Below are 23,898 nucleotides of genomic sequence, written 5' to 3'. Positions count from 1 at the left end.
CAGAAAATGATCACATGAAGTCATGAATATCTAGCAGGAAATTAGAGCCTAAAGTTAGCAGAGTCAGCATTCCCTCCTTCAGTCCCTAACCAGCACACTGGGGTGTGTGTGGGTGGGGGGGGGGGGTGGGGGGATAACACAAGATGGCTACTGGCTAAGCAGAATTCTCATTCAGCCTAAGAAAGCAAGAAACATGATTCCTTCTGAAACCCCCACGTAAATGATCTTATAGTGAAAATCATGCTACTCTACAGGCATGGGAAAACCGCTTCAGACAGCTGGAGAAGCAGGTGAGAAGAGTGCAATGGAATAGGCTCAGTGCTTTACAACCAGCTGCCCAGGATCTGAAAAGAATACTTTACATCTCATTTAGGTTTGATAAACAACGAGAGGAGAACACGGAACAATTTTTAAAAAATTTAAAAAATATAGTAACAGGAAACACACTTTTTCAATCAAATCAGGTTTTTATTTTCTTATACAAAATGTTGTGGAAAGTACAACCCTTCAGAAAGACAAAGATAATCACAATGACTTACACCAGTAGAAAATTCAAAATCCTTTAAAACTGACTTCATCCATCGTGAGTCATTTAAAAATTGCCTTGCTTTTATTTAAAGAATGGCTTCAAGGAAATGGAGATTTTGAAGAAATGGATATTCTTAAATAGTAGTTTCTACCATTAAACTGATTCCATCTGCAGTTTCTAATACATAATATTTTTTTCCAGAGCATTAAGAGTTTTGTATGTCTTATCCTCTCCTCAGCACTTAGAATGCTTTGTAGAATAGGCCATAATGTCCTATGGTCTCAAATAACAAACTCAGAACTTGCTAAAACAAACTCCAGGGAATAACCTGCTAACAATCTATATTTGGAGGAGTCACTGCCCCCTACTCTCACCCCCATTTCCACCACCTCTCTTTAAAACCCTTCCTGAAATAACATCCTGATGTGGCCTGTAGATCACAGACTTTCTAATTTCTCTCTGAGTCCATTTAAATCCGGGCTTAAATTTTACAGCAGATTTTAGGCATGCAGATAAGGGTGTCCTGATGTGACTCAGATTTACTTTTGTCACTTAACTGTTAGTGTAATGCCTGTTGGCTAAACAATACAATTCTAATACTTGCAGTTATAACCTGTGCTTGTTAAAATAGCCTAATAAAGTTCCACAGCTTCAGTTCTCAGATCTAGGAGGATAAAGTTTTGATTAAAAGTTGGGTATGAGAATCTGCTGTTCTTATTATAATAATAACTGACTGCATTATTATATAGTAATTATATAAATTCTTGAAAATAGAGTTTGAAAAGCAGAAGATTTAAAAGTCAGTCCAATTTTGTCAAAAAGATTTTGGTTTAAGTAATTTTAATAATTTCCAAGTTTTACTTCTAAGGGAATGATTTTCTAACATATCTGGACATTGTATAAGTCATAAGTGTCCTTATGTATAGTTGGAATGTGACCAAGAAATACAGTAGAAACATCTTTAGAAAAATTAAGAAAATCTAACAAAACTCTTATTTAGAACCACTGTTAACTTATGTTACAAACTAATCATATATATGTGAAATAAAATTTCTTTAAATTGAAATGGAGGTTATGCATCAAGTATTGTTTTTAAAAATCAAAATCTCAGCTTGCTGCATACAATACAAATGAATGAACGTTAAACACTGATCCTTTTTCTTTAAACAACAACAGAAAGATATTAAGAATGATGAATTATCCTGGTTGGTTTGATTTTGGTCCAAGCAAAGTACATATTATATTTCCCTGGAAAGAAAAAAAGTCACAATTATAATGCCATAATATGCAACCTAAAAGGTAAAGTAGTCTTTAAGGTGTCATTTAAAATTTATAGCTTAGTGATACATACATAAAAGGCATCCAGTAAGTCTGTAAAAAGGGAACAAACAAAGACAAGTTTGAACAGTCATGGGTACTTCCTAGTGTAAACCTGTTCTTTCCTATGAAAGACTCTTAAAAAAGTTTGATAAATAATTTTACAATGATTCACAGGGCAATTTTGGCAGCTCCTACTTAGCTGTAATGTTTCAACATTCTCATCTGTAAAATATCTATTAAACTGCATGATATCTTAAGCTCTTTCCAGATCTGATAACACTTGATTTAAGAGAGTAGAACTTCTCAATTTTCATGTGAGTTTGTGTTTTCACTCAATAACACTAATCTTTTTGTTAAAAGTTTAGTTTTACTAAAAGGGATGAAATCACATATAAGAGTTTCTAATACATATTGTATAAAAATGTCTTCTATTTATGTTGGAAATCTCTTCTTCTAATCTGATATTTTTAATTTGATATATGAAATCCTGAATAGAATTTTTTTAAAATCTGAATGGAAAATTTTAACTTTGACATAATTATACAAAGAATAGCTGAAGTATATTAAGAATTTAATATACACCTGGAAAAGTTCTAATTATTCTGACCCTATTAACTCATTTACTCTTTTTATAAAGTTTTAATTCTGGAACCATTATTATGTTTGTTTTACAAATAAGGAAACATAAAAATTAGATTTTTTTACTTATTTTTAAAAAAACTATCTTTACATTTATAGTATGAAGACATATTCTTGTATTTTCTTCTAAAGTTTATTTTATTTTTCACATAGATTTTCAATCCATTTGGCATTTGCCAATTCACAAAGTGTGAGATACAGATTTAATTTTATTTTTTTCTCTGTGTCACTCCTAGAATTGTGAACCTTAAATGATTTTTCCATCATTTTTTACAGAACATCATGAAAGCTATAATTTTTCTAGTGACAAAAAATCCAGTTGGTTCCTTTGTCACTTTTCTCTCAAGTAACTTGTTAACTAGTTTAAAAGGTCCACTCACCATTTCCTTGAATATTTCCAATTCCAAATCTTTGCTTAAGCCTTTCAGTCTGGAATAAGACCTACCTTTTTTTGTCTGCAAGGCAAGATCCTAAACTATCAATTATAGTTGAAATTTAATCTCCTTTGTGAAAGTTTTCCCTAAAGTATTCTTTTCTTATTTTTTTCATTTTCCTTTTTACATTTCCCTTTTAAAAGTCAATTAATAATTAATTTGCTGCACTGTGTTTCTATAGACGTCTGTTTATTAGATAGCTACTATAAGCCAGATACTATATTTTGCCACTGGTATATAGCGCAGTGTGAAAGAGACAACAATCACTGTTTTCATGGAGTTTATACAATACTGTGGGACACAGGCAATTAACAAAATATATAAGTATATTATATAGTATATTCAAAGGTGATAAGTGTTGTTAATAAAAATAAGTCATGGAAGAATATTGAAGGATAAGTGTGCAGGAGAGTAGAGGCTGAAATTTTAAATAAGATGGTCATAGAAGATTTGACTGAGAAAGTGACACTGAACACAGATTTGAAATGGGTGGAGGAACATGCCTGTGCAATGATAATTAGAGTCGCATGCATTTTATTTAGTTACTTATTTAACATTTATTTAACGATATGGTTGGCTGGTTAGGACTCTACCTCCAACGTGTGACCCAGATCTAATCAACCATCTTATTTCCAGGGCCTTATTTCTCTCTTATTTGATATTTAGATTGTTCCCTTTTCCTTTTTCTTTTCCTGTGCTGTCACAGGAAATACTATGATGTCTTTGATTACATTTATCAATATTTCTGTAGGATAGAGTCCCAGAAGAGGAATTACTAGTTCAAGGAATTAATATTCTCCAAACATTTCTAATTGTCTTGGTTACATTGCTATAACCAAAGAAGTTATAATAATTTGTATTCTAAGTATCAATATCACAGAATTGATCAAATATTTGCCAATATTAAATATTCCCACAAAAAACTTTAAATCAACATTGTCATCTTGATACATGAGAATGCTACCACATTTTAAACAATAAATTTTTATTTCTTTAATTATTCTTGAGGTTGAATTTTAAAATATACTTAGTAGTCATTTCTTGTGAATGACTTGTTCCTGAACAATGCCCACTCTTTTATTATCGTCTTAATGGTTTTTTATTGATGTGCGTATATTTTGAATATTTTATCAAGTTTTTCATTTATGTGATAGTATTTACCAGATTACTGTTTGCAACAATTTAAACATAAGAAACACTGAAAAATGAGAAGTCATTTTTAAAATAATGGACATCCCATGATACTGAGTTCCTAGTCAAAGCTTGGACACAAAATTTTGATATTTGGAGAGGAGGCAAGATGGTGGAATAGGAAGGGAGCACACTGATAGTCCAGGGAGAGACAGTTTAATAAAAGTGGAGATACTGCAGGTTCAAGGAAGAGTAGGGGAGGAAACAGCAGAAGAAACTCTTCTGGAACACGTGATTCACAGTGGACCTGCGTGGAGAGTGTGGGAGCCCACAGTTCGGGACACCAGCGGCAGACTCAACACACCAGCGCTGGAACGTGAGGTGAGCCGAACCTCAATAGCCCGAGACACCAGCAGACAAGCGGAGAGAGGAGACTAGAGGGAATGACCCCGGGGGCGGGGGGGAAGTTCACCAGGCTAACTGGTAGAGAGAGAGAGAGAAAAAAAAAAGGTGACTGGTACGGACACGGGTTTCTCTCTCTCTGCTCACCTCTCAAGGGCGAGCAAGACAAAGAGCAGGCACCATCTTGGACATACGTCATAAGCAGAGCGACCTCAGGTCTGCACCGGCCCTGAGCCTAGCAGAAAAACCTGACTCTGGGCGGGGAGAATTAACAGGAGATTAGGACCTAGTAAATTTGTGGTGCTACTGAACTGAGACTGTGAAAAAAGAGACGGTGGGGGAGAGAACTCACAGAATTCACGTGAGTACTCCAGAGACGCTACAATTCCGTAACTTTGGCAACCCAGTGGGAGACTGAAGGAGAATTTGAGCCCACTCTGAGGGCAGAACAGATTCCCTGTGTGGTCCTTGGGAAAGAGCTTCCGATCTCTGGCTCCTGTGGGTATATCATTTGCCTGCTAACTACCTCCAACTTCGTTCAGCTGTGTGGAATTACTTCCCTTTTGAATCAGAAAAAGAAAGAGAGAGAGATCTACCACGCCTAACCTGGGAGTGTCACCTTTGGCACACCAAACAGAGCTCTCAGGCCACACCCATCTCAAGCCTCTAAGGCTCCATCAAAAACAGACAGTCCACTTAATCTAGAGTCATAGTATAACAAGAAAAAGCACCACAGTGAAGAAACCAAATATCTCCAATATGCCAAATAACAAACGCAAAAACCAAGGTAATAAAAACAAGGAAGTCACCATGACGCCCCCAAATGAAAAAGACACCCCAATTCAAGATTATGAAGATGATGACATAGAAGAAATGCAAGAAGCAGAGCTCAAAAAATTGATAAGAACATTAAGAAGTTCTCAAAAACAAATTCTTGAACTACAGAAATCCTTAATGGACAAGATAGAAAATCTCTCTCGTGAAAATGAAATATTAAGGAGGAATCAAAATGAAACAAAACAACTAGTACAACAGGAAACTGTGATAGTGACGAGAAATCATAATGAAGTGAAGAATTCAATAGATCAAATGAAAAACACAATAGAGAGCCTTACAAACAGAATGGGTGAAGCAGAAGAGAGAATATTGGACTTAGAAGACAGAGAACAGGAAAGGATAAAGTCAGACCAAAGAAAAGAAGAGGAAATTAGAAATCTAAAACATACTGTCAGGAATCTTCAGGATACTATTAAAAAACCCAACATTCAAGTTCTAGGAGTTCCTGAAGGCATGGAGAGGGAGAAAGGATTAGAAGGCCTTTTTAGTGAGATATTAGCAGAAAATTTCCCAGGTTTGGAGAAGGACAGAGAAATCCTAGTACAGGAAGCTCACAGAACCCCTAATAAACACGACCAAAAGAGATCCTCACCACGACACGTTGTAATTAAACTCTCCACAGTGAAACATAAAGAAAAGATCCTAAAGTGTGCAAGAGAGAAATGTCAAATTACTCTCAGAGGATCTCCAATTAGACTCACAGCTGACTTCTCATCAGAAACACTACAAGCTAGAAGGGAATGGCGAGATATAGCCCAGGTACTAAGAGAGAACAACTGCCAGCCCAGAATATTATATCCTGCAAAGCTATCATTTGTGAATGAAGGTGAAATAAAGACTTTTCATAGCAAACAGAAATTGAAAGAATTTGTTGCCACTCGTCCAGCCCTGCAAAAGATGCTTAAAGATGTGTTGCACACAGAAACACAGAAACACGGTCATCAATATGAAAGAAGGAAGGAAAGCTCACAGCAAAAGATCACAGGGAATTCAAAGCATATATTAGAACTTATCTTTGGCAAATGGCAGGGCAAAGTTACCACTTACCATTAGTCACATTTAACGTTAATGGCCTGAACTGTCCAGTTAAAAGACACCGATTGGCTGATTGGGTTAAGGAACAAAACCCATCTATTTGCTGCTTACAAGAAACACATCTTTCCAACAAAGATCCATACAGACTGAAAGTGAAAGGCTGGAAAACGATATACCATGCCAACAGAAATGAAAAAAGAGCGGGCGTAGCCATCTTAATATCGGACAACATAAACTTTACCACAAAAACTGTTAAGAGAGACAAGAGGGACACTATATAATGATTAAGGGATCAATTCAACAGGAAGATATAACAATTATCAATGTATATGCACCTAACTACAGGGCACCGGTTTATCTAAAAGATTTGTTAAGGGACTTAAAGGGAGACTTAGACCCCAATACAATAGTACTGGGGGACTTCAATACTCCACTCTTAGAAATAGACAGATCAACAGGACAGAAGATCAACAAGGATACAGTAGATTTAAACGACACTATAGCCCAAATGGATCTAAAAATATTTACAGAACTTTCAATCCTACAGCTAAAGATTTTACATTCTTCTCAGCAGTACATGGAACCTTCTCTAGGATTGACCACATACTAGGCCATAAAGCAAGTCTCAGCAAATTCAAAAGAATTAGAATCATACCATGCAGCTTCTTAGACCATAAAGGAATGAAGTTGGAAATTAGCAACTCAGGGATCCCTAGAGCATACACAAACACATGGAGATTGAACAACATGCTCCTGAATGAACAATGGGTCATAGAAGAAATTAAAAGAGAAATCAAAAATTTTCTGGAAGTAAATGAGGATAACAGCACAACATACCAAAACTTATGGGACGCAGCAAAAGCAGTGTTAAGAGGAAAGTTTATAGCAATAGGTGCCTACATCAAGAAATTGGAAAGGCACCAAATAGATGAGCTTTCAATTCACCTCAAGGATCTAGAAAACCTACAACAAACCAGACCCAAATCTAGTAGAAGAGAAATAATTAAAATCAGAGAAGAAATCAACAGGATTGAATAAAAAAAAAATTACAAAAAATCAGCCAAACGAGGAGCTGGTTTTTGAAAAAAATAAACAAAATTGACACCCCATTGGCCCAACTAACTAAAAAAAGAAGAGAAAAGACCCAAATCAATAAAATCAGAGATGAAAAAGGAAACGTAACAACAGACACCACAGAAATAAAAAGAATCATCAGAAATTACTACAAGGACTTGTATGCCAGCAAACAAGGAAACCTATCAGAAATGGATAGATTCCTGGACACATGCAACCTACCTAAATTGAACCAGGAAGACATCGAAAACCTAAACAGACCCATAACTGAGACAGAAATTGAAACAGTAATAAAGGCCCTCCCAACAAAGAAAAGCCCAGGACCAGATGGATTCACTGCTGAATTCTACCAGACATTTAAAGAAGAACTGACTCCAATTCTTCTCAAACTATTCAGAACAATCGAAAAATAGGGAGTCCTCCCAAATTCTTTCTATGAAGCCAGCATCACCTTAATTCCTAAGCCGGAAAAAGATGCAGCACTGAAAGAGAATTACAGACCAATATCCCTGATGAACATAGATGCAAAAATCCTCAATAAAATTCTTGCCAATAGAATGCAACAACACATCAGAAAGATCATCCACCCAGACCAAGTGGGATTTATCCCTGGTATGCAGGGATGGTTTAATGTGTGCAAAACAATCAATGTGATACACCACATTAACAGACTGCAGAAGAAAAACCATATGATTATCTCAATAGACGCCGAGAAAGCATTTGATAAAATACAACACCCATTCATGATGAAAATTCTAAGCAAACTGGGTTTGGAAGGAACATTCCTCAATACAATCCAAGCAATCTATGAAAAACCCACAGCCAACATCCTATTGAATGGGGAAAAGTTGAAAGCATTTCCACTGAGATCTGGTACCAGACAGGGATGCCCACTCTCACCACTGCTATTCAATACAGTTCTGGAGGTTCTAGCCAGAGCTATTAGGCAAGAAAAAGAAATTAAAGGGATACAAATTGGGAAGGAAGAACTCAAACTATCCCTCTTTGCAGATGATATGATTCTTTATTTAGGGGACCCAAAGAACTCTACTAAGAGACTATTGGAACTCATAGAAGATTTTGGCAAAGTAGCAGGGTATAAAATCAATGCACAAAAATCAACAGCCTTTGTATACACAGACAATGCCATGGCTGAGGAAGAACTTCTAAGATCAATCCCATTCACAATAGCTACAAAAACAATCAAATACCTTGGAATAAACTTAACCAAGGATATCAAAGATCTCTATGATGAAAATTACAAAACCTTAAAGAAAGAACTAGAAGAGGATACCAAGAAATGGAAAAATCTTCCATGCTCATGGATTGGAAGAATCAACATCATCAAAATGTCCATTCTCCCAAAAGCAATGTATACATTCAATGCAATACCAATCAAGATACTGAATACCTTCTTCTCAGATCTGGAAAAAATGGTGCTGAAATTTATATGGAGGCACAAGAGACCTCGAATAGCTAAAGCAATCTTGTACAACAAAAACAAAGCCAGAGGCATCACAATACCAGATTTCAGGACATACTACAGGGCAGTTGTAATCAAAACAGCATGGTACTGGTACAGAAACAGATGGATAGACCAATGGAACAGAATTGAAACACCAGAAATCAACCCAAACATCTACAGCCAATTGATATTTGATCAAGGATCTAAAACCAATTCCTGGAGCAAGGACAGTCTATTCAATAAATGGTGCTGGGAAAACTGGATTTCCACGTGCAGAAGCATGAAGCAAGACCCCTACCTTACACCTTACACAAAAATCCACTCAACATGGATTAAAGACCTAAATCTACGACCTGACACCATCAAGTTACTAGAGAACATTGGAGAAACCCTTCAAGATATTGGCACAGGCAAAAAATTTCTGGAAAAGACCCGGGAGGCACAGGCAGTCAAAGCCAAAATCAACTATTGGGATTGCATCAAATTGAGAAGTTTTTGTATTGCAAAAGAAACAGTCAGGAGAGTGAAGAGACAACCGACAGAATGGGAAAAAATATTTGCAAACTATGCAACAGATAAAGGGTTAATAACCAGAATCTACAAAGAGATCAAGAAAATCCACAAAAACAAAACAAACAACCCACTTAAGAGATGGGCTAAGGACCTCAATAGACATTTTTCAAAAGAGGAAATCCAAATGGCCAACAGGCACATGAAAAAATGTTCAAGGTCACTAGCAATCAGGGAAATGCAAATCAAAACCACAATGAGGTTCCACCTCACCCCAGTTAGAATGGCTCACATTCAGAAATCCACCAACAATAGATGCTGGAGAGGATGTGGGGAAAAAGGGACACTAACCCACTGTTGGTGGGAATGCAAACTGGGTAAGCCACTATGGAAGTCAGTCTGGAGATTCCTCAGAAACCTGAACATAACCCTACCGTTCGACCCAGCCATCCCACTCCTTGGAATTTACCCAAAGGAATTTAAATTGGCAAACAAAAAAGCGGTCTGCACCCTAATGTTTATTGCAGCACAATTCACAATAGCCAAGACCTGGAACCAACCTAAATGCCCATCAACGGTAGACTGGATAAAGAAATTATGGGATATGTACTCTTTAGAATACTATACCACAGTAAGAAACAACGAAATCCAGTCATTTGCAACAAAATGGAGGAATCTGGAACACATCATGCTGAGTGAAATAAGCCAGTCCCAAAAGGACAAATACCATATGTTCTCCCTGATCAGTGACAACTGACTGAACACCAAAAAGGAAACCTGTTGAAGTGAAATCAACACTATGAGAAATGGTGACTTGATCAGCATAGCCCTGACTGGTAATGAACAACTTAATACATTATCCCTCTTAGTAGTTTTTTTTGTCTGTTCTACTTAATATGACTGGTTTAATTCTGTAATTAATACACAGTTATTCTTAAGTGTTGAAATTTAACTGAAATGTGATCCCTGTTAAACATAAGAGTGGGAATAAGAGAGGGAAGATATGTACAATTTGGGACATGCTCAAGCTGACTTGCCCCAAATGGTAGAGTTAGAAACATACCAGGGGACTCCAATTTAATCCCATCAAGGTGGCATGTACCAATGCCATCTCACTAGTCCAAGTGATCAATTTCAGTTCACAGTTGATCATAATGAAAGGACTAAGAGTCAAAGGGAGCACATAAACAAGTCTAGTACCTGCTAATACTAACAGATAGAATAAATTAAGGGGAGAGTGATCCAACATGGGAAGTGAGATACTCAGCAGACTCATAGAATAGCGGATGTCCTAAACGGCACTCTGGCCTCAGAATCAGCCCTAAAGGCATTCCAATCTGGCTGAAAAGCCCATGAGAGTATTTCAGGCATGGAAAGCCAGGACACTCTAGGGAAAAAAAAAAAAAAACTAAATGAAAGAGCTCTGTGAGTGAGATCCCAGTGGAAAGAACAGGTCTTCAAAGAAGGAGGTACCTTTCTCTGAAGGGAGGAGAGAACCTCCACTTTGACTATGACCTTGTCTAAACTAGATAAGAGTCGGAGAACTCAAGGGGCTTCCATAGCCTTGGAAACTCATGACTGGTGCATAGGGAGATTGCTGATGCCATAAACAGGAGTGTCAATTTGTAAAGTCAACAACAGGAGTCACTGTGCACTTACTCCTCATGTAGGATCTCTGTCCTTAATGTGCTGTACATTGAGGCTTAGTGCTAAGTGCTATAACGAGTACTCAAACAGTATATTTCACTTTGTGTTTCTATGTGGGTGCAAACTGTTGAAATCTTTACTTAATGTATACTAAACTGATCTTCTGTTAAAAAAAAAAAAGAAGAAATTAGCAATTCCCAACTTGACTCTCACTGGGATTAAACATGACAATAGGTCTGATCTGATTTCATCATCATTTAAAAAATCATCTATTATTTTTCACTTTATGTTTCTGTGTGGGAGCAAACTGTTGAAATCTTTACTTAATGTATGCTAAACTGATCTTCTATATATAAAGAGAATTGAAAATGAATCTTGATGTGAATGGAAGGGGAGAGGGAGTGGGAAAGGGGAGGGTTGCAGGTGGGAGGGACATTGTTGGGGGGAAACCATTGTAATCCATAAGCCGTACTTTGGAAATTTATATTCATTAAATAAAAGTTAAAAAAAAATTTTGATATTTGAAGACCAGGGTAACAAAATAGGATAATGCTAAGTCAATAGAAATAAATTCTCATTTCAGGAACATTATAAAATATCTAAAATATGATTATGATTATTTATATATATGATTTGATATATCATAATCAAAAATCTTGGAATACATGCAGTAAAATTATTTCATAAAATATCTGTAATCATTATGCTCACAATATTATCATTCTTACTAGTTATTGTTTACAGATAAAGAAAGTAAAGCTGAAATAAAATAAGCCTAATAGGTACCCATGCTTAGTAGGTAGGAACTCATGCAACTTTATATTCTCTCCATTATACTACATGTAAGAAACTTGAGAAATTTAATCCCCAGCATACTACAAAATTACAATTTAATAGATTCATAAAGTGACATAAATTTTTAGTTTTGAGGCTTACCCGGCCAGAATCCATAGTAGTAGGCATATTTTTCAGTTCATACACAGTGACCTGTCCATCACTATCACCCACCAGAAGGCAATCAGTTTGTTTGGCAAAGAGAACAGTCGTGAACTTAATCCCAGGATTAGCCACATTCACAATCAGAGGGTCCAAACTGTAATGAAATATTTACTTATACATTCAGTTATAATATTGAAACAATCATTTTAATACACAGACTAAGAAAAGCTTGATATATTTTCTTTATTTCATGTAACTAAAATCAAGGACTTTTTAAACTGGTTCCAAATTCAAAATAACGGGTTCTCACACATTACTCATGGAAAATCTTCATTTCTTCAATGAACTAACTTCAATAAGGTAAATAAAGGTACTTCACAGTTAAAATGTGAACTCATAAGTTTAATTTTTGGGATGATTAGTTTTGTATGTCAACCTAGTTGGGCTATAGTACCTAGTTGTTTAGTCAAATATTTTACACATTGCTAGGAGATATTTTGTAGATGCTATTAACATTTAAATCAGAAGAACATGAAATAAAGACGATAGTTCTCCATAAAATATATTTCATCCAATTTGTTGGAGGTCTTACAAGAAAAAAGCTGAATTCTCCCAAAGTGGAATAAGATTCCACTTGTAGAATGCCTTTGGACTCAAAGCTACAACCGGACTCCTACCAGAAACTGTAGTCTGCCAGTCTGTTCTGCAGACTTCAGACTTGGTAGGACCCATAATTGTGTGCGCTAATTCCTTAAAGTAGATATCTTTAAATATGGATACAGAGCAGACCTATACATAGATACCTACATTCTGTTGGTTCTGTTTGTCTGCAGCATGCTAACTAACACAATTTATTAACAACACTTCTCTTCTAACAGAATAATGCTTTCATACAAATTGTAACCAAGAGTGTAGGATTTAGGCAATAGGAACATGAGTAGGGAATATGAAGTCCTTGAGCTAATTTTTCAGAGGATTTTCCAGGAAAACTTATCTTGAAATATTGTAGCAGGAGACTAGACCACCACTAACAAGAAACTAGTATGAGTCAGATTTTTGAACATACAATGCATGAAGACACATCCTGCTGGAGCAGAAAGGGCCCTTCAGCTTCCTCTTTGTACATCCAGGACACTCCTCTAAACCTTGCTATCAAAGCACTGGCAAACAGCTTTTCAGGGAGGCAGTTTCTTTAGAGAACTATGCCTTTTCACTGTATCCTTTTCTTGAGACAAGTAAATTTCCTTGAGTAACTCTTGCTTTAGGCTTATTTGGTGATTCCCCAATCAAACAGACCCCTTGTGTACACTAACAAAATGAACCTCTGGATGCAGAAGGATATTTTGAACAGGAAATTTTCCCAGGCTTGATCATTCAGAGAAATCACCTATGACCTTAAAACACAAAACAAAAGCAGAAAACTTGTATAGTTCTAGTGAAGTATACAAAGCCACAATGTTACCAGAAAAATTAAAATCAGACGTAGATTTGAGGCATTTAGCGGTGAAGATGCTGTTTGGGATGCCAACATGCTGTATCAGAGTGTGTCAGTTCAAGTCCCAGCTCTGCTTGTTTCTCGCTTCCTGTTAATGCACACCCTTGGAGACAGCAGGTAATGGCTTAAGTATTTGGGTCCCTGCCAGCACATGAGAGACCCAGATTGAGTTTCAGGCTCTTAGCTTTGGCCTGACCAGCCCTGGCTGTTGTGGGCAGTGACCCAACAGAGAGAAGTTCTCTCTCTCTCACTCTGTCTCACTGTTTTTCAAATATATCTTAAAAATTAAAAAAGTAGGATTATTTAAGTAGCAATTTTATACAGTAGTCATACTAAAAAATATTATTTGGTATTATATTTGAAGTCTGGATTGATGCTATTTTATAAAAGAATGTATTTTCCTAATTCCTTCTGCTAACAATTATGCTAACAACTAGCACAGGTACATGATATTTTCCAATTGAAGTAGAATCAGTAATCCTTTTATTCCAAAATCATATAAATTTTCACATAAGAATATATGGATATAGATGAACTTCTAATAACTTTATTAACATCCTAAATCAGAATTCTTAATTAAGTGCATATTCCTTTAAATATGTTTTGAAATGAAGTAAGAGAATAAGTAAATATTGCAAAAATAATTACTTTGTTTTATTTATCTTATTATAGAGAATCTTCAGCTAAAATGTAATCATGCCTCTTTATTCCTCTATAAATCAGGCAATGACTAAGAATATCCTACATGAGCCTGTAAAAATTTGAAGAGATAAGAAAAACTATTTTTTTTTAATTTATTTGAGAACTAGAGTTACAAAAACAAGGAGTGACAGATAAAGGTCTTCCACTATTGGTTCCCTCCCCAGATGGCTGCAATGGCCGGAGCAGAGCTGATCTGAAGTCAGGAGCCAGGAGCTTCTTCCGGGTCTCCCACATGGGTGCAGAGGCCCAAGGACTTGGGCCATCTTTAACTGCTTTCCCAGGCCATAGCAGAGAGCTGGATTGGAAGAAGAGCGGCTAGGACTTGAACTTGTGTCCATATGGGATTCCAGTCCTTTAAGCAGAGGCTTAGCCTACTATACCACAGTGCAGGCCTGAAAAACTATTTTCATTCAAATATGTTAAAAACTGCATGTGGTATAAATAACCAGCATTAATATAGCATCCTGACATTTATCTTTATTCATAAAGGCCTGTCATAAACTATTTGTTTTAAACTAACTACAATACTCTCTAACCAATGTCAAAACTATCAGGTATCAGTTAGTTTCAACTGATCCTATTAGAAATGTCACCAAGAAATCATTAATAGTTAACACTTACGTGCTTATGTGAAGGTCCCAAATCTCCACTCTGCTCTCATTTGCAGCGGCAAATATATAAGATGATTTTGGTGACCAGGCAACGTCATAAACAACATAAGTGGTTGGATAAAAACTCAAAAATGGCTCGAGATTCTCCTGTTGCCATATCATTACACCCCAGTCTGCTGAACAGCTTAAGAATACATCATGACAAAATGGATTCCATGTTACTTTATACACTGGACCCTGGAAATAGACAAATAAAGCAAAATACCTACGTAAATATTTAACATCTTATATTTTAAGCTTGACCAACAAATTAAAAATACTAAACTTTTTTTCTAGAATATTTACACACCATCCATTTTCGTGGGTATTACTTAACTGAGAGTAAGATTATAAATTGAATCTTCCTTAAATTATCTCATATAGAAACATAAACATACAATTATTACAAAAATCACTAAATATCCATATATATTTCACCTACTTTAAAAAGATAACAAAGAACATTAAGAAAAAAAGAGCTGGCGCCATGGCTCAATAGGCTAATCCTCCGCCTTGCGGCGTCGGCACACCAGGTTCTAGTCCCAGTCGGGGCGCCGGATTCTGTCCCAGTTGCCCCTCTTCTAGGCCAGCTCTCTGCTATTGCCCGGGTGTGCAGTGGAGGATGGCCCAAGTGCTTGGGCCCTGCACCCCATGGGAGACCAGGAGAAGCACCTGGCACCTGGCTCCTGGCTTTGGATCAGCGCGGTGCGCCGGACGCAGCGCGCTGGCCGCGGCGGCCATTGGAGGGTGAACCAACAGCAAAGGAAGACCTTTCTCTCTGTCTCTCTCTCTCTCACTGTCCACTCTGCCTGTCAAAAAAAAAAAAAAAAAAAAAGGAAAAAAAAGAAAATAGAAAATAAAGCAGGAATGTTATAATCATAAAAATAAAGACTAAATGTGACAAAAAGGCCATTTTCTTTGGGATTAGATATTTTTATAAACAAAATATTTTTTTCTTTTTTTAACTTTGATTTAATAAATATAAATTTCCAAAGTACAACTTTTGGATTATAGCGGCTTTTTCCCCCCATAACCTCCCTCCCACCCGCAACCATCCCATCTCCCACTCCCTCTCCCATCCCATTCACATCAAGATTCATTTTCAATTATCTTTATATACAGAAGATCAATTTAGTATATACTAAGTAAAGATTTCAATAGTTTGCAACCACACAGAAACAAAGTGTAAAGTACTGTTTGAGTACTAGTTATACAGCTAATTCACATAGCACAACACATTAAGGACAGAGATCCTACATGAGGAGTAAGTGCACAGTGACTCCTGCTGTTGATTTAACAGTTGACACTCTTGATTTATGACATCAATAATCACCCGAGGCTCTTGTCCTGAGCTGCCAAGGCTATGGAAGCCTCTTGAGTTCGCCAACTCTGATCTTATTTAGACAAGGCCATAGTCAAAGTGGAAGTTCACTCCTCCCTTCAGAGAAAGGTATCTCCTTCGCAAAGTATTTTTACAAATAAATAAAGGTTGTGATTTCCATAATTTTCAAGAAAAAACATCAAGGGTATCAAGAAGCCAAATAAAAAGCCCTAATTTACAAGAAAGCACTTACTTCAAACTAATGTTTTTTTAAAATTTAACAATTGATAAGCTTATTTTACTATTTTTAAAAATTTATTTGGAACAGAGAGGGAAAGAGGGCTTTCTTCCATCCATTTATTCATCCCCCAAAACTGACATCAGCTGGGGCTAGGCCAACCTGAAGCAGGAGTTGGGAACTCAGTCTGGGTCTTCCTTGTGGGTGGCAGGGACCCACGTACTTTAGTAATCATCTGCTGCTTCCTAAGGTGTGCATTACCAGGATGCCAAACCAGAAGCAGAGCTGGGACTTAAACTTGAGCTCCAAGAGATGTGAGCATTCCAAGCAGATTCTTAACCTCTGGCCCAAATAGTATTTTTAACTTTGCAACTGTAAATGTAGTCACGTTAACTATACAATGTAAAATGATATTATTTTTTCAAAAATACTATAAGACAAATTTGTCATACCTACTATAACAAAACTAACCTTATGCCCTCTGTAGGTATCTAGGTATTGCTCATTATATGAACAAGAACATTTGTGAATATGACCTTCTTCAGTGCCAGCCAAATAGATATTTGTGTCCTGCAACACAAAAAATCAAAATGCACTAATTTCTGATATATTACTAAGTGTACTAAACAGAATATTAGGCAATTCAGGAACCATTAAAATCAATTCAAGAGCCAAAACAATAAGCCTTCAATATAGTTATCTGTTGTCCTTTTGCTTCTGTTACAATCTTCCAATAATGAAACTACATGAAAGACTACTGCAGGAAAAAGCTATAGATTTGTCTTTTGCTTTAATAGAGGCTAACACTTAATATCCTGTCTCAAAACTACATAAAACCTATGAAAGGCATGAAATCTTCTCTTCATATTAATAAAATTTTTTAAAATATTATTATAAATGGTTTAGAGCATAAAAAACTACATGAAAAACTTTGACTTAAAAGAAGAAACTATTTTTAAAAGATTTATTTATTTACTTTGAAAGCAAGAGTTACAGAGAGAGGGGGAGAGACAGAGAACTTCCATCTGCTGGTTCACTTCCTGGATGGCAGCAATGGCAAGCATGGACTAGGCAGAAGCCGCAGCTTCATCAGGGTCTCCCACGTGGGTGCAGGGGCCCAAACACTTGGACCATGATCCACTGCTGTTCCCAGGCCATTAGCAGGGAGCTGGATCAGAAGTGAAGCAACCAGGATATGAACTGGTGCCCACAGGGGATGCTGGTGTCACTGGCAGCAGCTTAGCCCACTACACCACAATGCTTTTCCCAAGAAATTTTTTTAAGATTTAAAAATTTATTTTAAAGGCAAAATGACATGGAGAGTATGGGAGGCAGGGGAGCAAGTGAGCTAGCTATCTTCCTTCTACTGCCATTCTATTTACATTAGTTATATCTATGTATTTTTTTAAAACTTACAAGGCAAAACTTGCATGCTAACATTTTCTTAATACACTCCAAGCTTGGGAAACTGTTATATGCAGTAGTAAGTAATGGGTTGAGATAATTTACCTTGGGATGAAAAGCAAAACACATTCCTGGAGCCTGGCGAGATATCAAGGCTTCTCCTTTCTTTTCCTTTTCTATTCCTCTTTTGTTGCTGCCAGAAGTAGTTCGCCTCAATCTCATCAAATCTTTATTTAAAGAAAAAACATGTGTAATTTGGTACTTACCACATGAAAAAGCACTGAAAATATCATGTCTGCTCCTTCTGCAAAAAATATTATGATTTCTGGAATCTTTGGCAAATACCAAATACCAGAAGACCTAGATATTTGAAAAACAATGACCAAACCCAGATTTCTTTTTATTGGTCAAACAAAAATATGTATCCTTTCACACATGGTTCACTAGAAAATTTAAATTCAATGTATAACAAGAGAAATATAATTTGATTAGTTCTTTTACCATGGCAGTCCAGTCCTTTCCGAATAACCCATTTGGAGATTCTTCCGTCTGCTGATATAGACACTAGTATTTCTCTTTTGTCATCACCTGTTGTTCCTCGGTCTTGTTCTATCCACTGTAGTTGCCATACAGGTCCCAAATGTTTCTGAGGTGATTCACTGAAACAGGGGAAAATACTAAGTATAGAATCATCAAGTACTAGTTATAGAATTTTTAAAGGCATTGGAGTATAAGTGATAAAGACAGCTACCTAAAGGATAATGAGTTCTATGAGTTTGGTGATGAGTCCATTGTTCAAAACTCTATGTCTACTTCAAATACTTTGAAAGAAAGATACCTACTGGTCATTGCTATTTTCCCTATGTTACAAAAGGAAAATTTTACTGGTCTATAATGATTTTTAGCTATCATAAGAGTAACACAAGAGTAAATATTTTATTTCTCTTCTGAATTTACTTTTCTTACTATCATTCATTCACTCATACTTTTTGAAAGATGTACTTCTTTGAAAGGCAGAGTAACAGAGAGAGAGGGTGAGGGAGAGAGAGAGGGTGAGGGGGAGAGAGAGAGAGAGAAAGAGAGAAAGAGATCTTCCATTTGCTGGTTCACTCCCCAAATGGCCTCAACAGCCAGGGTTGGGCCAGCCTGAATCCAGGAGCCAGGAGCTTCCTTCAGGCCTCCCACATAGGTGCAGGGGCCCAAGCACTTGAGGCATCTTCCACTGCTTTCCCACATGCACTAGCAGGGAGCTGGATTGAAACTGACGCAGCCAGGACTCAAACCAGTACTCATATGGGGTGCCAGCACTGCAGGCATTACTTGCAATGCCACAGCACTGGCCCCCATTCACTCATTCTTAATTTAAAGAAAGTGTAAATTGTGTGTAAGTACTAACTTTCACTTCATTTTCGACATGCTTAATATAAGTATCTTCTTTTTTGAAAAGTATGAAATCCTGTCTTTTTCAACAAAATGAATGAAACAGTAGAGCACTATGCTTAGTGAAATAAGCCAGACCAAAAAAAAAGGCAAATATCATGTTCTCTCTGATTTATTGTAAATAATATAGAGTACAAAAAAGGTAATGTATATGAATGAAATTGGCATCTTAAAATTTGATTATTGTTTATAGCCTCATCTATACTCCTGTAGAAAAATGGCCTTACTACTTTCTACTTGTTGAATTTTTTTATTTAGTGGAGGATTAATCCTGTTATTATAAAGTAAATTGAAAGTATGTTATCAAAAGGAAGGAGTAGGGAAGAGTGATGTGGGAAGTATTATTATGTGCTTAAATTGTATATATGAAATACATAAAATGTGTTCTCTTCGTATTAATTTAAAAAATACACTCCCTAGATTACTGACTCTTTAATGGTTTTAATGGTTTCTCTGTTCCTAGTACTGTTTCTCTTGATTTTTTCATGCAGACACTCAAATATAATATTTATGAACACTTAAAAATCATAGATATCTTTGATTATGTGGTAAAAATTCTGAACTTTTGTCCAGAAACAAGCAAAAGGAATTGAGATTTCAAAATTATGTAGACAATTTCAAAGTTTAAGAACCCCTGATTTAATAACTATTTTCAGTTGTAACTAAGTTTAAACACTGATACAAATATATTACCTTATTTTCACTTCATGAGTATTTGATCTACTTCAAAATCTTAACCAATCTGAATATCTTTCACCTTTCACTTTTTGGTTTTCTCAATGTAACTCATTTACATTGTATTCCTGTAACAAACTCAATAATGTGCAACATACTTAGACTACAAAAGTAAGGAAGATTCAATCATTACTCTTAAGGAGCTTATATCACCTCAAGAAGATTAATCGTGTGTGTGTGTGTGTGTGTGTGTGTGTGTAGAAACAAATTATAAATATATGAATAATTTACATATAGTGTGATTTGTGCTATGGTAATGTACAGAATGCACAAAAGAAAGGAATTTGTCCTGGAATAGGTGATACCAAAACATAAACTGTCAAGATGAAGGAAGACTGCTGGGGAGTTGGGCAGAGAAAATGATGAAGATATTAGGATACAGTATTTTAGCTGGAATGACATATGAATAATTAGTAAACATTTTACAAATAATGGTGTTCTTCTCTATAAAATAACAAGTATCACTAGGAACCAAATATTAGAATAAAGTTTCCAGTAAAAACATATGTTACATGTTTATCTGATTGTTGGATTCTCACCTACTATCCAGAACTGCAGTGCTACTGTTGCTCTGCACATTATAAATTAAAATTGTACCATTGTGAAGGCCAACTGCTAAAAGATTTGGTGCTCCAATTGAAAAATCCACAGCTGTAACTCCACATGGACTCTGATAAACACGTTCTGGCCACTGAATAAAAAAATTATATTTTAAACTTGTTTTTGTAGAATACAGTAGGGTAAGGTACAATGGTAATGGAGACTAGTCTGGTGGCAGTGAGAACTTGAGAATTAGTATACATGCAGTTACTCCTGTCCTTCTGTCTTCCAGTATAGACAAAAACCAAACCTCAATTATTCATTTCTTTTACTTTGATGAAACCATGAATCCTCAGCACACAATAACTTTAAGAAATACATCATGGACTTCTAAAATAATTATAATATTTTGGTAATATTTCAACATGATTAATATGAATATGATTATCAAATATCTACCTTCTTTTGGAAATAAGTAATGAGATACAAACCAACCATTTAGCATATATTCCTATTGTTCACTATTTGTTTTAGATGCCTTGGGCTATTTAATCATTTCTAAATAATGAATAACAAAAGTTTCAATATTCTCTAAGCTACACTGTTCTATAACTTCATGAAGTCTAAACCAAATCTTTTCTTGTTTCTAACCACCTACAAGGTAAAGAAGATAGGCTACTAATTATAAATCCTATATCAATCCTTCTACATTTAAAATTTCTTTGTGCTATATAAAATCAGGTTCCTAACAGACTGGGGCTATTTTTAAAAACTTCAATCATTTTTATTAGCTATTTCTGGCCTTTCTCTATGTATTACACTTCACATTGCAATTTTGAATTAAAACTAAATGTAAAACTTTACAGTAACAGACTGACTAGCTCAATTTAGCAAAAAACAAAAAATATTGTTATGATTCTTAGTCATTCTCTTTAAAAATTTATGGCAGTAAGAAGGTCATATTAATCTATTTTACATCTAGTGAGGAGAGCAGAGGTCAGCTGACAAGGATAAAGCGCTATTCAGCTATTTAAAAACAGTTAAGCATGAAAATAAATAATTTTCAAAGAATTTTCACTTCGCAGATTCATTTTTCTTTAAAATTATCAGAGAATCAATAATGGTTCAACTCCGTTTTATCACATCTGACAACAATAGTAGGTGTTCAATAAATATTTATTGAATGAATTCCCTTTACCTTATGTCAACAAGAACAAATTGTGATTGCTATGGATTTTAACCAACAAAAAAAAGAAGAAAAGTCTTGATTGATCAAATTTTCTTGACTTTGTTTAATTATTACATAAAATTGCATACTTCCTAAGAATTTTGTCAACATTTCATCAAGTAAAAATCATTCTTATTCTGGTTTGGGTTACCATAGGATTCTTTATTGACCAGCAGCAAGCCAATCCTCTTTTTTGTTCTTTAAATCCAAAGTGCCCATAACCAATAGCCAAAAGATCCTAAAAAAAAAAGCACATTTAAAATAAGAGAACATGGTACAAAAATACTGCACATGTATAAAGACACTTATTAGTGGGTTGTGATAAAACTAGTGGCAGTACATTTTAGCTGAAAGGGAAAACTACCAGTGTACTATTTTGTTTGTTTGTTTTATTTTTCTAAAAGCTTTTTAAAAAATTCATTCATTAATTAAATTTATAGGAATACAGATCTCATATGTACAACTTTAAGAATATAGTTATTCTTCCCACCATAGCTACTCTCCCACCCACACTCCCATCCCCCCCCCTTCCTCTTCCCGGTCCCATTCTCCATTAAGATTAATTTTCAATTAACTTTGTACATAGAAGACCAACTCTATACTAAGAAAAGATTTCAACAATTTGCACACACATACACACACACAAAAAGAACTGTTTAAGAACAAGTATAAAATTTAACTCTCATAATACAACTCATTGAGAACAGAGGTCCTGCATGGGAAGTTAGTACACAGTGACTCTTGTTAATTTAACAACTAACACTCTTATGTATGATGTCAGTGACCACCCAAGGCTCTTGATATGAACTGCCTAGGCTATGGAAGCCTTTTGAATGCAAAAACTCTGTCAGTATTTAGACAAGGCCATAAGCAACGTACAAGGTCTCTCCTCCCCTTAGAGAAAAGTACATCCTTCGATGGCCACTTCTTTCCATTTGGATCTCACTCACAGAGATCCTTCATGTAGAATGAATGACCAATTCTTTTTGCAGCAATGTCTTGGCTTTCCATGCCTGAAATGCGCTCATGGTCTTTTCAGTCAGATCAGAAAGCCTTAAGGGCTGATTCTGAGGTCAGAGTGTTACTTAAAGCAATTGTAATTCTATGAGTCTGCTGTGTGGACTGCTTCCCCTGTTGGAACATTCTCTCCTTTTAATTCTATCTACTATAATTACCCCACACTTGATCCTATTTATATGGTCATTTTAACACTTAATATTATCTATATGTTCACTTTAACACTTAATATGATCACTTTAATACTTAAGATGACATTTTTATCACTCAGCTGGGGTTTGAGGTCCCATGACAAGTTTTTTAAATGTACCCTTAGGGGGCCGGTGCTGTGGCACAGTGGGTTAAAGCCCTGGCCTGAAGCTCCGGCATCCTGTATGGGTGCCGGTTCTAGTCCCAGCTGCTCCTCTTTTGATCCAGCTCTCTGTTATGGCCTGGGATAGCAGTAGAAGATGGCCCAAGTCCTTGGGTCCCTGCACCCATTTGGGAGATCCAGAAGAAGCTCCTGGCTCCTGGCTTCGGATCAGCGCAGCTCCGGCCATTGTGGCCATCTGGGGAGTGAACCAGTGGATGGAAGACCTCTCTCTCTCTCTGTCTCTACCCCTCTGTAACTCTGTCTTTCAAATAAAAAAAAATAAATTTTAAAAAAAGTACCCTTGGAAGTTAGTCCTTAGGAATGTATGCACAACTATACAGCTTTACAGTTACAAACTTCCTCCTCCCTCTCTTATTCCCACACTTATTTCTGTTTTTAAATGTTCATTTGCCTTTCTCTCTCTTTTTTATAGAAACTTTTATTTAATAAATATAAATTTCATAAGTACAATTTTCAGTTTATAGCTATTCTTCCCCCCCATACCCACCCTTCCACCCCCAAACCATCCCACCTCCTATTCCCTCCCCCAGTCCGATCTTCACTAAGATTCATTTTTAATTATCTTTATATACAGAAGATCAACTCTATACTAAGTAAAGATTTTAACAGTGTACACCCACACAGACACACAAAGTATAAAGAACTGTTTGAAAACTAATTTTGCCATTAAGTCTCATAGTACAACACATTAAGGACAGAGGTCCTACATGGGGAGCAAGTGCACAGTGACTTCTTTTGTTGCTTTAACAATTAACACTATTATTTATGACATCAGTGATCACCTGAGGCTCTT

General features: G+C 36.0%; 1 protein-coding gene across 4 annotated transcripts in view; it reads right to left on the bottom strand.

Annotated features, from left to right (window-relative positions):
- Positions 1 to 447: 447 nt before the first annotated feature.
- DNAI4 (dynein axonemal intermediate chain 4) overlaps positions 448 to 23,898 on the bottom strand; it is an 84,563-nt gene continuing 61,112 nt past the window's right edge. For all 4 annotated transcript variants that reach the window (XM_008265088.5, XM_017346207.4, XM_089337245.1 and 1 more), the window contains 8 exons: positions 21,867 to 21,953; positions 20,487 to 20,638; positions 18,274 to 18,431; positions 17,878 to 17,999; positions 16,840 to 16,938; positions 14,781 to 15,007; positions 11,960 to 12,116; positions 448 to 1,777 (listed from right to left, as the gene is read on the bottom strand). In XM_008265088.5, the coding sequence (XP_008263310.3) occupies positions 1,727 to 1,777; positions 11,960 to 12,116; positions 14,781 to 15,007; positions 16,840 to 16,938; positions 17,878 to 17,999; positions 18,274 to 18,431; positions 20,487 to 20,638; positions 21,867 to 21,953 (1,053 nt within the window). In that variant the 3' untranslated portion in view covers positions 448 to 1,726. The remainder of the gene's footprint in view (positions 1,778 to 11,959; positions 12,117 to 14,780; positions 15,008 to 16,839; positions 16,939 to 17,877; positions 18,000 to 18,273; positions 18,432 to 20,486; positions 20,639 to 21,866; positions 21,954 to 23,898) is intronic.

The sequence above is a fragment of the Oryctolagus cuniculus genome, chromosome 7, assembly GCF_051225735.1.
Source record: "Oryctolagus cuniculus isolate XC-2025 breed Fujian yellow rabbit chromosome 7, ASM5122573v1, whole genome shotgun sequence".
Lineage (NCBI taxonomy): Eukaryota > Metazoa > Chordata > Mammalia > Lagomorpha > Leporidae > Oryctolagus > Oryctolagus cuniculus.
This window is presented reverse-complemented; position numbering and strand designations above follow the sequence as displayed.